The sequence below is a fragment of the Musca autumnalis genome, unplaced genomic scaffold, assembly GCF_047663935.1.
Source record: "Musca autumnalis isolate F117 unplaced genomic scaffold, ASM4766393v1 scaffold_3, whole genome shotgun sequence".
In the NCBI taxonomy this organism is placed as follows: domain Eukaryota; kingdom Metazoa; phylum Arthropoda; class Insecta; order Diptera; family Muscidae; genus Musca; species Musca autumnalis.
In genome coordinates, this window is record NW_027411866.1 from 34,275,644 (window position 1) to 34,293,421 (window position 17,778).

General features: G+C 35.9%; 1 protein-coding gene and 1 long non-coding RNA gene across 2 annotated transcripts in view; one reads left to right on the plus strand and one right to left on the minus strand.

The window, feature by feature from the left end:
• The window catches only part of LOC141399816 (uncharacterized), a 264,120-nt gene that overhangs the window by 66,866 nt on the left and 179,476 nt on the right, over positions 1-17,778 (minus strand). The gene's annotated exons all lie outside the window — the stretch shown is intronic.
• LOC141397507 (glucose dehydrogenase [FAD, quinone]-like) lies at positions 7,762-11,658 on the plus strand. Its single transcript, XM_073973869.1, has one exon. The coding sequence runs from the start codon at positions 9,576-9,578 to the stop codon at positions 11,448-11,450; it is 1,875 nt and encodes a 624-aa protein (XP_073829970.1). The 5' UTR covers positions 7,762-9,575; the 3' UTR covers positions 11,451-11,658.

Genomic DNA, 17,778 nt, shown 5'->3' on the forward strand with positions numbered 1-17,778 from the left:
ACATGAAGATGGTGCCTAAATAGTCATCTTCCTTCGTTTTGTCTAGGCTTTGCTGATAATCAAAATAATGTAAATGTGTGTCGGAATATTAGTTGCTCTTGTCAGTCCGTGATGTCTCTACTGATTTCGTAGAAACTCCCTCTGCTGTATAGCTCATGAAATAAGCAATAACAACATTAAGATGGCATACAAGTAGTCGTCTGACCCCGTTTTAATTAATCTATACAAACAAAAAAACTGTTTTGCGTTGTGCCTTTTAAAAAGTGCGGAAAATTTGCTCTGATTTTTGTCAGTCTAGCCTAGAGCATAGCTCCCCCAATGAAGAATACCGACATGTAGATGGCGCCCAGGTAGTTAAATAAATGTGGTTTGGTAATTAGTTTTTGTTAAAAAGAATTATCTGTGTAGAGTGTGTTCTCTGTGTAGTTTATTTTGTTAGTCATTAGTTGAGTTTTTCATCGGGAATTCCCGTCCCTGGAATTTCTGCATTCCCCTCGGAAATGCTGCTGTCTATCACATCTATTTCTCGAAAAATGTTATATACCAAAAACGCTCTGCATACACATATGTATGTAGTATATAAGCGTAGTAATTGCCGGGAATTCCCGGGAAAAGAAAAACCGTAGTCATTAGCCATCACAGAAAAAATGGATTGTCTGGCTTGGTACTCGAGCATGCAAGAAGAAGGGTATCATAACCACTGCATGATGTCATCGACATATTCAAAGGGTGGTAAAAGAAATTTCAATCAGTGCTTCATGGCAACTTTTGGCAGAATAGTCGGTTCATCGATCCCAAAAAAATATTAACTCTGTACTGCTCAAGGAAAAACGCGTATATTTCTGATCACTAGAGATAAGTTTCCTCTTTCATCGGGAATTCCCGTCCCTGGAATTTCTGCATTCCCCTCGGAAATGCTGCTGTCTATCACATCTATTTCTCGAAAAATGTTATATACCAAAAACGCTCTGCATACACATATGTATGTAGTATATAAGCGTAGTAATTGCCGGGAATTCCCGGGAAAAGAAAAACCGTAGTCATTAGCCATCACAGAAAAAATGGATTGTCTGGCTTGGTACTCGAGCATGCAAGAAGAAGGGTATCATAACCACTGCATGATGTCATCGACATATTCAAAGGGTGGTAAAAGAAATTTCAATCAGTGCTTCATGGCAACTTTTGGCAGAATAGTCGGTTCATCGATCCCAAAAAAATATTAACTCTGTACTGCTCAAGGAAAAACGCGTATATTTCTGATCACTAGAGATAAGTTTCCTCAACGTTTTCAGCAAACGAATGCGATCAGCAAACCTGCGATCTCTGTCAGTTTTTTATTATTAAATATTACACCTTCAAAGGACGGCAGAAGGAATCCAAAATACATGTAATATAAAGTCATGTCCGGAAAGCTTTTGGTAGAAGTTTTGGCCCTTCGATTATCAAATAATAAGTAGCACTTCTTAAGTCTAAAGTTTTGTCAATAGCGAAGGAATACAATAGCCAAACCTAACTGTTATAACTTCAAGGGGCGGCAAGTGAAATCTAAAATATGTGTTGTGTATAGCCAAGTTCTGACAACTATTGGCAATATAATTGGGCCCTTCGATGGCAAGAAAATAACCTTAGGATAAAATTAAGCAAATGTTTTTATCATATAACTAGAAGACCCCGGTCCGCATTGCTGGCCCGTCGTAATGAGTTTTAGTGATAACTTTTTATGGACTTTAAGCTTGACAATTTAAAAATTGATAATGAAGCTAAAACCTTAAAAATACCGAAAATCGGGAGGTACCGTTGTATGGGGGCTACATGAAGGCATGGACCGATACCGACAAAGTTCTGAGGGAAAGTTTTATACCACCAATGTAGACTAAGTACCAAATTTCAGCCATTTTAATGGGATAATGAAACCAAAATCCTAAAAATACCGAAAATCGGGAGGTACCGTTTATGGGGGCTATATGAAGGTGTGGACCGATACCAACAAAATTCTGGGGGAAAGTTTTATACCCATAAAGAAGACTATGTTCCAAATTTCAGCCATTTTGGTAGGATAATGAAGCTAAAACCTTAAAAATACCGAAAATCGGGAGGTACCGTTCTATGGGGGCTATATCAAAACGTGGACCGATATATCCCATTTTCAATACCAACCATCCTGCAAGTAATAAAAACTTCTGTACCAAATTTTGACTCTCTATCTTTAAAATTGCGAGCTGTATCTTGATTTCAACAGACAGACAGACGAACGGACTGACGGACGGACAGACGGACATGGTCAAATCGACATAGAATTTTATGCTGATCAATAATATATATACTTTATAGGGTCTTCCACGAATATTTCGATGTGTTACAAACGGAATGACAAATTTAATTATACCCTCCATATGGTGGAGAGTATAGTTTTGCGATATTTTGAATATTTTTACTTGCAATTAAAATATAGGTTGTACTTACAACTAAAATTTTAGTCAAATGTTCCGACTTCTGAAGCTATTCTTAAGAAAATAGCGTTCCAATGAAACAAAAATTAATATATTTTTAAGAAGGTCCATGTCATAGCTGTCAGAGTTGCCAGATGTTGTACCAAAATTTTGACATTCATTTTTTTATTTTTGGCCAATGGGTGGATCCACTGTGCACAGTGGTCCCACTTGTATGGGAAGGTGCGACAAAAATATTTAAAATCGTCGGATCAATCTGATTTTTTCAGTATATGCTAAAAATAAGTAAAAAATACTTTAGTCAAAAAACATCCATATGGGTCCAGACCCGATTTCAGGTATTTTGAAGCTTTTATCTACATTTTCGGCCCGAATTGATTCTAATTTGTCATTTGTAGTTCTCAATGATCAAAAACCTTCCGCGCCAAAAATTGTGGTCTTAGGTCCAGGTTTCGGTGTAGCCCTGATACTACGGTACCTCCCGATATCAGGTATTTTGAAGTTTTTATCAAAATTTTCGGCCCGAATTGGTTGTAATTTGCCATTTGGAGTTCTCAATGATCAGAAACCTTCTGCGCTAAAAATTGGTGTCTACGGTCCAGGTTTCGGTGTAGCCCTCATATTGCGGTACCTCCCGATATCAGGTATTTTGAAGTTTTTATCAACATTTTCGGCCCGAATTGATTGTAATTTGCCATTTGGAGTTCTCAATGATCAGAAACCTTCGGCGCTAAAAATTGGTGTCTACGGTCCAGGTTTCGGTGTAGCCCTGATACTACGGTACCTCCCGATATCAGGTATTTTGAAGTTTTTATGAACATTTTCGGCCCGAATTGGTTGTAATCTCCCATTTGGAGTTTTCAATGATCAGAAACCTTCTGCGCCAAAAATTGGTGTCTACGGTCCAGGTTTCGGTGTAGCCCTCATATTGCGGTACCTCCCGATATCAGGTATTTTGAAGTTTTTATCAACATTTTTGGCCCGAATTGGTTGTAATTTGCCATTTGGAGTTCTTAATGATCAAAAACTTTCTGCGCCAAAAAATGTGGTCTTAGGTCCAGGTTTCGGCATTGTCCTCATATTACGGTACTTCCCTATTTCAGTTTCATGGGTGCCACCGTGGTGCAATGGTATGCACACCCGCCTTGCACACATAAGGTCTTGGGTTCGATTCCCCGGCCAGGCAATATCAAAACACTTTTCAACGGTGGCAGAGTACCCCTCAGTAATGTTGGCGACATTTCCTGAGTATTTCAGCCATGTAAAACTTCTCTACAAAAGTGGTGTCTTAGACACGCCGTCCGAACTCGGCGATAAACTGCAGATCCCATATCATTTAGCTAATATGGGGTGCACTCATTGATATGAGAGAAGTCTCCCTTGTCCCTTATGGGATGTTTGTGGAACAATTATATATATTTCTGTCATTTTGAGGTTTTTATCTACATTTTCGGTTCGAATTGGTTGTAATTTGCTTTTTGGAGTTCATAGTGGTCCAAAAACCGAACTTTACATTTTTACTTGTTTTTCATATTGTGTGTAGCATCATACATATTTAAAAAATATACAAATGTAAAAATATACACTCATAAGTAGATCCCAAAACCAAAATGTCTAAAAAAATGAAAAAAAAAAACAAAACAAACAATTAAAACACAAAACAAAGAAGAAACTGAGAATACAGTTATACGGCATATTCACTGAAACGACTAGGTACATCGTCGGTATTTTTAATGTCACACACGGAAATGCAAATATACGAGTATGCAGCTGGAACCAAACTTTATGTAAACTTCACACTATTTCGAACATTCTTCAATAAATTTGGAGAGTGGCGAAGTCAGTAAAACTCAACTTCAATTCTTAGGACTTGGAAAAAAATCCACAAAAAAGTATGATAAAAAAATGTGATTTCAAGCACATTTTATGCGAATACTGAGTACAAATTGTTATGTAAAAGTAATTAGGAAACCTTGTACTAAAACTTCCATTTCGAAAAATAATTGTATCCTTTCAATTTTGAGTTACTTGCCTTGTAAGAAGTCACAACCTCACTGATGTTTTTATACCCTCCACCATAGTATGGAGGGTATATTAAGTTTGTCATTCTGTTTGTAACACATCGAACTAATAAAGTATATATATTCTTGATCAGGATAAAATTCTAAGACGATCTAGCCATGTCCGTCTGTCCGTCTGTCTGTCCGTCTGTCCGTCTGTTGTAATCACTCTAGCGTCCGCAATAATTGAGATAGAGTGCTGAAATTTTGCACCCGAGGGTCTTTTTTCCATAGGCAGGTCAAGTTCGAAGATGGGCTATATCGGTCCACTTTTTGGTATAGCCCCCATATAACGGTACCTCCGGATTTGAGGTATTTTGACGTTCTTCGTCACATTTGCAGACCGAATTGGCTATAATTTGGGATTTAGGGTTCCTAGTGATCAACAAACTTATATCCCAAAGGATATGGGCATAGGTCCATGTTTTGGTATAGTCCCCATATAACGGTACCTCCCGATTTTCGATATTTAGAGAATTTTAGCTACAATTTTTAACCGAACAAGCTGTAATTTGCCATTTTAGGTTCTCAGTGGTCATGAAACATCTCCACCAAGCATCGTCAACATAGGTCCATGTTTTGGTATAGTCTCCATATAACGGTACCTCCCGATTTTCGGTATTTTGAGAATTGTAACCACAATTTGTAACCGAAATATCTGCAATTTGACATTTGAGGTTCTCAGTGGTCATGAAATATCTCCACTAAACATCGTCAACATAGGTCCATGTTTTGGTATAGTCCCCATATAACGGTACCTCCCGATTTTCGGTATTTTGAGAATTTTAGCCACAATTTTTAAACGAACTATCTGCAATTTGACATTTGAGGTTCTCAGTGGTCATGAAATATCTTCACCAAACATCGTCAACATAGGTCCATGTTTTGGTATAGTCCCCATATAACGGTACCTCCCGATTTTCGGTATTTTGAGAATTTTAGCCACAATTTTTAAACGAACTATCTGCAATTTGACATTTGAGGTTCTCAGTGGTCATGAAATATCTCCACCAAACATCGTCAACATAGGTCCATGTTTTGGTATAGCCCCCATATAACGTTACCTCCCGATTTTCGGTATTTTGAGAATTTTAGCTACAATTTTTAACCGAACTAGCTGTAATTTGCCATTTGAGGTTCTCAGTGGTCATGAAACATCTCCACCAAGCATCGTCAACATAGGTCCATGTTTTGGTAGAGCCTCCATATAACGGTACCTTCCGATTTTCGGTATTTTGAGAATTTTAACCACAATTTGTAACCGAAATATCTGCAATTTGACATTTGAGGTTCTCAGTGGTCATGAAATATCTCCACCAAACATCGTCAACATAGGTTCATGTTTTGGTATAGCCCTCATATAACGGTACCTCCCGATTTTCGGTATTTTGAGAATTTTAGCCACAATTTTTAACCGAACTATCTGCAATTTGACATTTGAGGTTCTCAGTGGTCATGAAATATCTCCACGAAACATCGTCAACATAGGTCCATGTTTTGGTATAGCCCCCATATAACGGGGTATTTTCGGTATTTTGAGAATTTTAGCTACAATTTTTAATCGAACTAGCTGTAATTTGTCATTTGAGGTTCTCAGTGGTCATGAAACATCTAAACCAAGCATCGTCAACATAGGTCCATGTTTTGGTATAGCCCCCATATAACGGTACCTCCCGATTTTCGGTATTTTGAGAATTTTAACCACAATTTTTAACCGAAATATCTGCAATTTGACATTTGAAGTTCTCAGTGGTCATAAAACATCTCCAACGAAACATCGTCTACATAGGTCCATGTTTTGGTATAGCCCCTATATAACGGTAAATCCCCATTTACGGTATTTTGAGAATTTTAGCTGCAATTTTTAACCGAACTAGCTGTAATGATCGGTATTTTGAGAATTTTAGGTACAATTTTGGCTATTCAAAAATAATCGTCAATATAGGTCCATGTTTTGGTATATCCCCCCATATAACTGTACCTCCCGATTTTCGGGAATTTTCAGTGGTCACGAAATTTCTTCACTAAAATTCGTCAACATGGGTCCATTTTTGAGGGTCAACATTGTTTTGATGAAACTACCCTCAATTTGACTCTTGAAGTTCCCTGCAGCTATAAAACTTTTCCGCCAAAAAATTTAAAGATAGGTTGACTCTTTGATATAGCCCCGTAGGTGGTACCTTTCCCCTAGCTGAACACGTTTTTTTTAGATTAGATCAGATAACACTGTGCAACAAAATGGAGGTGAAAGTCTGGGGCACGGAAAATTGCTCTTGGGGAAGAAAGGCCTTGGTGAGTATATTATGAACCCCGAAGGACAGATCCGCCGTGAGTCGAACTTCCGCTTTATGGCGTGATGAAATTTTTGTTAGAGACCCTGTGGCCATCAGGAATTAGCGTTATATCTTTGTTTACTGTTGCTTAAGTGCTCTACAAAAACAACAAACAAAGATATAATGCAAATTCATGATGGCTTACAGGGTCTCTTGCAAAAACTTCATCACGCCATAACGCGGAAGTTCGAATCACGGCGCATCTGTCCTTCGGGGTTTTTAATATACACACACCAAGGGCTTTCATCTCCAAAAGGAATTATCTCTGTCCCAACATTTGTGTTCACAGTGTAATTTAAGCAATAGTGGGAGGCAGTAGGAGTCTAACCATTGTCGAAAAGTCGTTCCACCTAAAATTGTAAAAGGACCCTAATTATTCCATTTTAATTAAGACTATTTTATGGTGGAGGGTATAAAAAGTTCGGCCCGGCCGAACTTAACGACTTTTTACTTGTTAAAGTTTTTAAGAGATAATACGTAAATGTCAACTTCTTCTGTTTTGTTGTATTAAATACCGTTATAAATTACAAAAACAGTACTGGAATATTAAAATATGATATGTTTAGAGACAATTTGCTGAATTGTCACAGAGATTTGCTGATATCGATTTTACGATTTTTGTCGCAGGTTGGGACCAGTGTGATGTGTAGCCCCACATCACGGTACCTTAGATTTTAAAGCAAACTCGTGATACAAAATCAATTTTTTTTATATACGCATAATTATTATGTTTGGTTTGATTGGCTTAGGGTATATCTCCGTCAGCACAGCTTTCTTACTTGTTTTTATTCATAAAGATATGGCGTTTTTTTAATATGGTTAAGGGAAGTTCCACCTCCGAAAATTTAACAAGAGCAAAACCACAAGTTTTAAAATTAGGAAGAGAGAAACTGACATAGGAGCTTTGGGAGACCAACCAGTGTGTTGGAAGGAGGAATTTGAAGAACTAGGGAAAACAACTAGGAATCTTTGAAACTGCTCGCTAGAGAAAAAATCCTGGATTGATTTCGTTTAAATTGATAGAATGAAAGCGGCCAAAAAATACTTTCAAAAGGCTCCAAATTAATTGGCAGTATAAACAAATAGATGGCTCGTGGACGGACTCGAGTTTTGAAAATCTGAACCTCTAAGACGGTACTCATTTTCCAGACTGCAGAGACGTTAAACTATTTAAGGTTGTGATCGGAATAACAAGGACTATCTGTAATAAAAACTTCAATGTGTTCCAGGAGTGAACGTAAGCAACATAATTGTATTAAAGTTATGGTAAAAAAACTTCGAACCGTTCCGATAGATAAACGACACTTGTTCCGTGGTTAGATGACTTCTATTTTTTTTTTTTTTTTTGACGAATATTTATTTGATTTTTCGGTCACCCAAATTCAGATTTTATAAAGCTGATCCTAAGTTTAATTTTATTTTATGTTTTCATAACTAAAAAGTTTTCAATATCTTGGTCCTTCGAGCACCGAAATTTTGATTTTTAAATGTTGGTCCTTTATTTTCATAATTCAGAAATATTTTTTGTATTAAAAATTGTATTTTAATTTTTACAAAACTGAAAAGTTTTTAAAAATTTGGTCCTTCGATCACATAAATTTTGATTTTTAAATACTGGTCCTTCATTTTGATAACTAAAATAATATTTTTTTTAGAATTTTTTTATTAATTTTTCGAAACTCAAAAGTTTTCAAACTTTATTAGATTTCTAATTAAACGACCCTGCTTCACCTCGACAAAAATTGATGAACGAAACCGCCATACGTGCTGAATAGCATGTTGTCGTTTAAGAAAAGCCAAAACAATGATTCTGCACAGGTGCCGGATAACTCAATGGCCAAAACAAAAACCAAAAACAAAAACAAGAGAACATTGAAGTTTATTATGAAGAAAACGAAAGTGAATGAGTAAGCGAATTATATTGACCGCAATCAAGAAGAGTAAAAAGACAAAGAACTATCATTCACAGCTAGCTGATGCCCCCGACAATCTGTGAAACAACAGCAACAACAACAGCAAAAACACCTGAATAATGAAAAGCGAAAATTCAAACAATTACCCTAACGCATGAATGGCCAACGGCAATGGTCGTCAGTCAATTTGTTTATTCGTTCCACCACCACCACAAACAACATGGCCAGGCCAAGAATTCTCAAGATGTGTGCGATGTGAGTGAGCGGCGCATGCTTAGCCGCTGCGTTTGATTGATCAAAGTTTAAGTTCAAATATCAAGAGCAGCATAGAGACGCTGATGGTAAAGTTGGCGCCCAACGTTCAAGAAAACTTGTTTTTTTGCAAAGAGTCAAATGAAGCCAGCAGCTGCGTTAACGTTAGCGTCAGAAGTTGGCGTTCTGCTCATTAAGAACATATAGAAGACAAAATTTTGTATAGTTTTTGGTGGATTTGTTTTATTTGCGATTTTTTTAAGCGGCCATTAAAACCGAAACATAAAACAAGACTAGAAGCATTCCTAGTTAAGTTCGGCAACAGAACGGTTCGTTGGCCAGAATAAAGAGGCACAAGCCTAGTAGTAGATAAAAACGAAAAAATACGAAATTCAAAAATTCATTAAAGAACCCATAGCGGGACGCGTAACCAAAAACAACAAAATCACAAAAAAGTGTTCAAGAAAAAAAAAACAAACTCAAGAAAAAAGTGGAAAAAAAAATTGAAAACTTTGAAAATATTATGAAAATTTGTTGAAACATTGAATTTTTAAAGGAAGTGCAATAATGTTGAAATTTACTAAAAAGCTACGCCTACCCTTTGCGGCCCTGTTGGCCTTGTTTTCGTTCTACATTTGTCTGGCTGCTGCCCAGGAACGCAATGTCATCTTGGAAACCTTGGATTTCTTGCGCCGTGGCCAAGAAGATGTGGAGTTGGAGAACTATGACAACACCTATGAAATGGAGGGAGAATATGATTTCATTGTTGTTGGTGCCGGTACGGCTGGCTGCACTTTGGCTGCCCGCCTTTCAGAAAATCCCAAATGGAAGGTGTTGTTGCTCGAAGCTGGTGGCCCGGAACGTTTAATTATGGATGTACCAATTGTGGCCCATTTCTTGCAGTTGGGAGAAATGAACTGGAAATATCGCACCCAACCTTCGGATCATGCCTGCTTGGCCATGAACAATAACCGCTGCAATTGGCCTCGTGGCAAGGTCATGGGTGGCTCCTCAGTCTTGAATTACATGATGTACACCCGCGGTAATCGTCGTGACTACGATCGCTGGGCTGAATTGGGCAACGAGGGTTGGAGTTTTGAAGATGTCTTGCCCTACTTTAAGAAATACGAAGGTTCCACTGTGCCCGATGCTGATCCTGATATGGTGGGTCGCCAAGGTCCTGTAAAAGTTTCCTATGTCAATTGGCGTTCCGATATTGCCAATGCCTTCGTGGAGGCTGCCCAGCAAGATGGTTTGCGTTATCGTGATTACAATGGCCACATACAAAATGGTGTCTCCTACCTGCATACCACCACCTACAATTCAACACGCTGGAGTTCAAACCGTTCCTATTTGTATCCCCTGAAAGGAAAGCGCACAAATCTGCATGTCAAGAAAAATGCCTTGGTCACCAAAGTTCTCATTGACCCGATTACCAAGACAGCATATGGTGTTTTGGTCCACACCGATGGCCATGAACACAAGATTATGGCCCGCAAAGAGGTAATTGTCAGTGCTGGTGCTATTAACACGCCCCAATTGCTTATGTTGTCCGGTGTGGGACCTGCCAAGCATTTGAAGGAGATGGGCATCAAACCCATAATGGATTTGGCTGTTGGTTTCAACTTGCAAGATCACACTGCTCCCGCCGTTACCTTTACCACAAATGCCACTTCACTGCATTTCGAAGACTTTGCCCAACCCACATGGTTGAATCGCTTCAATCGCCAAGAAGGTCCCTATGGCTCACCCGGTGGTTGTGAAGCCATTGCTTTTTGGGATTTGGATCATCCTGAATTGGAAGATGGTTGGCCAGATATTGAGCTGTTCTTGGTTGGTGGTTCCATGTCCTCAAATCCCGCCATTTCTCGAGCCTTTGGCCTAAAGAAGAAAATCTACGACAGCATGTTTGCCGAAATTGAAGATAGAAATCTAAATGCCTTTATGATTTTCCCCATGATCCTGAGACCCAAATCGCGTGGTCGTATTATGCTGAAATCCACCGATCCCTTCAAGTACCCACTGATCTTTGCCAACTACTTCAATCACCCCTATGATGTTGACATCTCCGTCAGAGGTCTGCTCAAAGCCATTAGTCTGATGAATCAAAAGGGCTTCCAGAAAATCGATGCCAAAATGTGGGATAAACGTGTACCCACCTGTAAACAGCATGAATTCCAGTCCTATGCCTATTGGGAATGTTATGTGAAACATTTCACCTTTACGATTTATCACTACTCGGGTACCTGTAAAATGGGTCCCAAAACAGATCGTGCCGCAGTTGTGGATCCCCGTTTGAGGGTTTATGGTATTAAGAATTTGCGTGTTGCCGATGCAAGTATAATGCCAGAAATTATGTCTGGTCATCCCAATGGTCCGGTGTTTATGATTGCAGAAAAGGCAGCGGATATGATTAAGCAAGATCATGGTTTTATCCAGTGATTGGGTGAGAAGGTAAATTGAAGAGGGCGGGTTTTTCAATGAGGGATTTCATAAGCGTTAAGAAGAAAAAAACAACACAGGTGTTTCAGTTCATTGCCCCAACCACTGTGTGTTAATGTAGGCTAACATTTTGTTTGTTAAGAATCTCATTTGTTAGGTTTTTAGGTATGCTTTCGGATACTATGCTCTAAGAGTTTTTGAGGCCACCACCAACTATGGAATGCTTTTGTTTTGTTAACTCTTTTGATAAACCCTAAAATGTAGGTGAAGTAGGATTTCACAGTAAATTCAGTGTAAACCAAAGTATTGTGTGGCAAATTGTTAGAAGACGAAGAAGAAGAAGTTGTGTTAGAGAGGCCCATGCCAGGCATCAAGAGTAACCTTGCAAATGATCAGTGAATGTCTGTAGTCCAATGATCTTGGTGAAGTTAAGCCTGATGCCTGCATGGTCCTACTCAGATGATTTAGTTCTTAAAATGATGTTTTAGTTTCTTATAAAGAAAAGTTTTTCTGTCACAAAAAAGTTGCAGGCAAAGAAAAAAATTGGAGAAAATTTTGGAAGAAATTTGGATTCAAATGTGAAAGAAAATATAGAGCGCCATCTATTTGTGGAATTTCTTTAAGCTCTATTTGGCCCTAGGCTTGTAGCGCCATATTTCTGTGAAATTCGAAAAGTTCCAAATAGTAGAATCTAACGAAGAGCGACATTGGTTTGTGGCTTTGCTTAATTTCTAAAAAGAGAAGGTGTAGCGCCATCTATTTGTGGAATTTACATAAGTTTGATTGACTCTTAAGCTTATAGCGCCATGTATTTGTGAAATTCTAGGAGTTCCAAATAGTAAAAGTTCAAAACTGTGGAAAGTTCTGGTAGTTAAATCGTTTTCACACTTCAATAATTCGACATGTTTTCCAAAAGCCATTCTTTCTTCTTCCAGAATGTCACAAAATATATAACGCCATCTGTTTGTGGAATACTAGAAATTTTTATTGTGAAAGGTAGTTGAAATTGTTTCCAATTTTCTCCATATTCTATAAGATCTCAATAACGGGAAAAACGAATGGTTCTTTGATTTATTTAAACTTGCTTTAGCATGTTATCTACACTTTAAAAAGTTACCGTTAGCTAAATATATAGCGGCATCTATTGAATTTCATCCGTCCCCGAATAAGAATAATTTTGAAGTATAGATGGCATTCCAAAAATTTGGCCACGTTAAAGGTACCAAAGACATACAATAGTAAAGATTGTACGTAATGCACAATGGAGTTAAATTTTAATATTCAAGTATAGAGGGCGTTTATGTATAACAGACAATTAACAGAACGCTACCGAAACAAATGTGAACTATGTTAAATATAACATAATTTCATGTCACAATATTGTAACATAATATTATGTCAGACCCCCAGCGCCATCTGCCGATGTATAGTACCAAGGGCAAAGATGTATAACATAACAAGATGGGACATAGACATTGTTACTATACATCGGCAGATGACGCCGGTGGCCTAACATAATGTGATGTTACAAAATTGTGACATGAATTATGTTATATTTAACATAGTTCACATTTGTTTCGGTTGTGTTCTGTTAATTATCTGTTATACATAAACGCACTCTATGCTTGAATAAATTGATCTCCATTGTGAATGATGTCCAATCTTTACCACTTTATGTCTTTGCCAAGGGAAATGTCCCATCTTGTTATATTATATATCTTTGCGAAGAGCGACACTGGTTTGTGGCTTTGCTTAATTTCTAAAAAGAGAAGGTGTAGCGCCATCTGTTTGTGGAATTCACATTAAATTCGACTGAAGAACCAGTGAGTCACAAAATATATAACGCCATCTGCTTGTGGAATTCTAGAAATGTTAATTGCAGTTGCATTGTTTCCAATTTTCTCCATATCTTAAAGGGAAAAACTAATGGTCCTTCGATTTACTTAAACTTGCTCTGACAAGTCATCTATACTCTAAAAAATTAAAGGAAATTCATGAACTTCATCCCACTACGAGGTTGTTATACAACTAATTAAACAGTCCATCGTTTAACTTAAGCCTATTATATGTCTTTGCGTGTACTAATAATAAGACGTTTTTGAAGTATAGATGGTATTCCAAACCATTTCGTCCCCGTTTAAGGTACTCAGAGTAAAACGTTTTTGAAGTATAGATGGTATCTCAACAATTTACCTTTCCCTGAAAAATCCCTCTCAAATTATTGCATGCCTTATGCGGGGAAATAATTTAAAATTAACTTGTTGTAGTATAGAAAGAAGGAAGGAGAATTGAGAAAATCCATCATAAAAGATGATTTTGATCTCTCTCGTAAGTCATTACATAAACCTTTTAATGGTTTTTTGATTTTTTAGTTTGCTTTGTGATGTCATCTATTTGTGAAATTACAGACTTCATTTTTTACGTATAGGAGTTATTATTCTGAAACTGGATGCAAAATCAAAATAATTAAGTATTCAAAGAGGAATCAAATGTTGTAGTAGAAAATTTTTCAGAAGAACGGAGTTAGAGGGAGATATATTTCTTTGACTTCATGAAATACTTTGTTAAACTTCATCCGTCCTCGAAGTGGTTATAAAATTATAATTGAATTAACTTAAGCCAGCATTTGTATGACATCTATAACTCAATAACGTTTCACTCATACTATTGAGAGGTGCTGAGAATACAAAGTTTTTAAAGTATAGATGGCATTCCAAAATTTTCCGTTCACGTTTAAGCTATTCGGGTTAATAAGAAGTTTTTGATGTATAGACGACGCGTCAATAAGTTTCCTTTTCCTCAGTAATTTCTTCTCAAATTAATGCCTAGGTCAAAATTATTAAGGATTTGAGCAAAAAAGTTAAGAGGAAATTGTTGTATTAGAGAAAAAGTTGGACATTAAGAATGGGAAACAAGAAGATCTATAACAGATACTGGCCCAAAATAAGTTGATTTTGCTCTTAAGTTATTAGGTAAACATTTAAATATTTCTTCTATTTAGTGTAGTTTGCTTGGAGACGTCTCCTATATTTCAAAAAATATAAATGGAATATAGATGGGGTTATAATGAGTTTTCATTTAAATTACATTATAACGCCATCTATACTACACAAACAGAAGATATACATACATCCAACATCCCATTACTTAAATGATCTTCAAGGCACTTTTTATATTTTGCTAAACATTATCTTAATTTCTCTTAAAAAAGCTGGCGTCCTGGAGATAATTTTAAAGTTTCAAGACTGCATTTAAATATTTCTTCGATTTAGTGCAGTTTGCTTAGAGACGCCTCCTATACTTCAAAAAATATAAATGGAATATAGATGGGGTTATAATGAGTTTTCATTTAAATTACAATATAACGCCATCTATACTCCACAAACAGACGATATACATACATCCAACATCCCATTACTTAAATGGTCTTCAAGGCACTCTTTATATTTTGCTAAACATAAAATTATCTTAATTTCTCTTAAAAAATCTGGAGTCCTAGAGATAATTTTAAAGTTTCAAGACTGCATTTAAATATTTCTTCGATTTAGTGCAGTTTGCTTGGAGACGTCTCCTATACTTCAAAAATATAAATGGAATATAGATGGGGTTATAATGAGTTTTCATTTAAATTACATTATAACGCCATCTATACTCCACAAACAGGAAATATACATTCAACATCCAATTACTTAAATGGTCTTCAAGGCACTCTTTATATTTTGCTAAACAAAAAATTATCTTAACTCCTCCTGTTGCCGGAGGTCTTAAAAAAGCTGGCGTTCTAGAAATATTTTTAAAGTTTCAAGACTGCCGAGTCGAAATAGATTTATACTAAGGCAGCCTGAGCCGAGATTCGGAGTCTTTGTCATATGCTGGAAACGGATGATATTAATCTCTAATGTCAAAAGCCGGCTTAATATACAAGCCCAACCATGACTCTGTGGACTAAAGGTCTTTTTGGTAGCATAGTTTTCAATCTAAGATAACAGATTTAGGGGAACCAATCAAATTAATTGCAATCCATCTCTTTTATGTGTTTCTTTTTTCGCAAGTACATGACAGCTTAACATCGACTTTTGTGCAATCGATGGACCATTTAAATTAAATAAAAAAGTGAATTGCTAATTCCTTCTTTTGCGCAAAAATTCCCAAACAATAATATTATTATAATTATAAACTCCATAACTTTTTTAAAAGTATTAATCATATTACTGAGCCAGGTTGACATTTATACCAAAAATCTAATGCCGGCAAAAGTTACCGCCTCGATCATGACTCCATGGACTATAGATTTTCTTGGCAGGCTAGTTTTCAAGTTTTTTTTGTCAATCCACGATATCACATTTATGGACACTAATTAAATTACTTTCAAAAAAGCCATATTCGAAAAGCCATTATTTCGACTTACTCAAATTTGCCTTGTACTGTTATCATAACTTCCTAAACTTAGAGTAACGAAGAGCCCATGACTTACAAGATATATAACGCCATCTGCTTGTGGAATTCTATAAGTTTTTATTTATGAAAGCCCAGGTAGTTGCATTGTTTCCAATTTTCTCCACATCCTATAAGATCTCAACAACGGGAGAAACTAATGGTTTTTTGATTTATTTAAACTTGCTCTAATTTGTCATCTATACTTTAAAAAGTTAACGGCTTTCAATATCCCCTTAAAAAATGACATATATATAGTTTCTATTATTTGTTCCTTTTTCGCAAGTAGATGGCAGCCTAACATTGACTTTGGTGTAGTCGAAGGACCATTTAAATAAAAGAGTAAATAACTAATTTCTTCTAAACAATAATATTTTTCAATGTTTAATTATAATTATAAACTCCATAACGTTTTTTAAAAGCATTAATCATCTCACAAAACACAAAAATTGGTCCTTCGATTTCCTTGATTATTAAGCATGCCATCTATTTTTGTTAATAACTTCAGACAAGAGAACTGACGACCTTAGTAGTAAAAAAACTAGTAACTGACTAGTAACAAAACTCATGGGGAATTTACGTTCCGAATAAGACTGTATAACACCATTCATGGCAAATAGATGGCACTTGATCAAACTGTAAATAAATAGATTCACCAACAAATCAAATATTTTAATGAAATTATATACAAATGGAGGCTCTAAAATATTTCAAAATCGATCTTAGAGCATATATTTGTTTTTGCAAAATTGTTAAACATTGTCGTTCACTAAATCCCAAAAAAAAAAATCATTCAAATCTCATAATTATGAGCTGCCTACAAAATCCTTGACAAATAGATTTCGCTTCAACAAAGACAAATTTATTGAAAAATAATTTACTTTTTGGATTCGCAAAAAGATACAACTTTCTTCCGAAACCTTCTCTGCTCTGCGGGAGATGAGAATTCAAATTTCATTAAAAAAAAATATTTACAACATCCTTGAAAAAGAGATGGCGCTTCCGCAAACCAAGACAAATTTATCGAAGAATAATTTTCCTTTCGGATTCACAAATTTATCTAACTTTGTTTTGAAATTTAATGCGGTTTCTTTAGCCGAATGTCACACTAGAGTGATTTAATTGAAACATTAAGGGTTCTTAGTTCGAGTTCGCCAATACAGCAATTGCATTATATTACTCTATTATGGAACTCGATCTAAGGACGACTGATTTCATGCCATTGTTTCAATCTAGTGTGAACTTCTACTTATGAATTAAAAATAAATAGTAAATTATTATGCCAGTACCAGAAACTGCAAGATTCTACAATTTTATCATAGTAAAAAATTTTCCTTTATCGAACAGACCAAATATTAAATGAAAACCTAAATATTCTTGGCAACTAGATGGCGCTATAAAACAAAGGCTTTGTATATATAGTTGGAAACTAGATGGCGCCTTAACAACTATTTTCCCTTATTTCGGCAGAAAATCAATTTTTAATTTATATTGGCAATCGATTATCCAAATCCACTTTCAGTAGGATTTTTAACACAAATTCCTCATAAAGCTTAAAAAATATTTTTTTCTTTAAAATTTTGCCTCACTTCAGGAATTTGTTTTGAAATGATTCTCATCATTCCTTTATTTTTCTCCAATTTTTTTTCTTTGCCATTTTTACTTTTAGAAATAATTATTGTGATTACAAAAAATATGTTATCTTGGAGTTTTATGTACAAATAATAATAGCTAAGAAGAAGAACAACAAACATTTGCAAATAATCGCATGCACATTTTTTTTAGTAATTAAGTATTATGAACTGATTTTTTTTAGTTATGTATATAAGATAGTTTTAAAAACAAATAATAATAAAAACAAACAAGAAATAAAATTTCGAAAAAATATAATTTA

Excerpts from the sequence above, each read along its gene's own strand:
- LOC141397507 (XM_073973869.1), top strand. The coding sequence starts at position 9,576 with ATGTTGAAATTTACTAAAAAGCTACGCCTACCCTTTGCGGCCCTGTTG.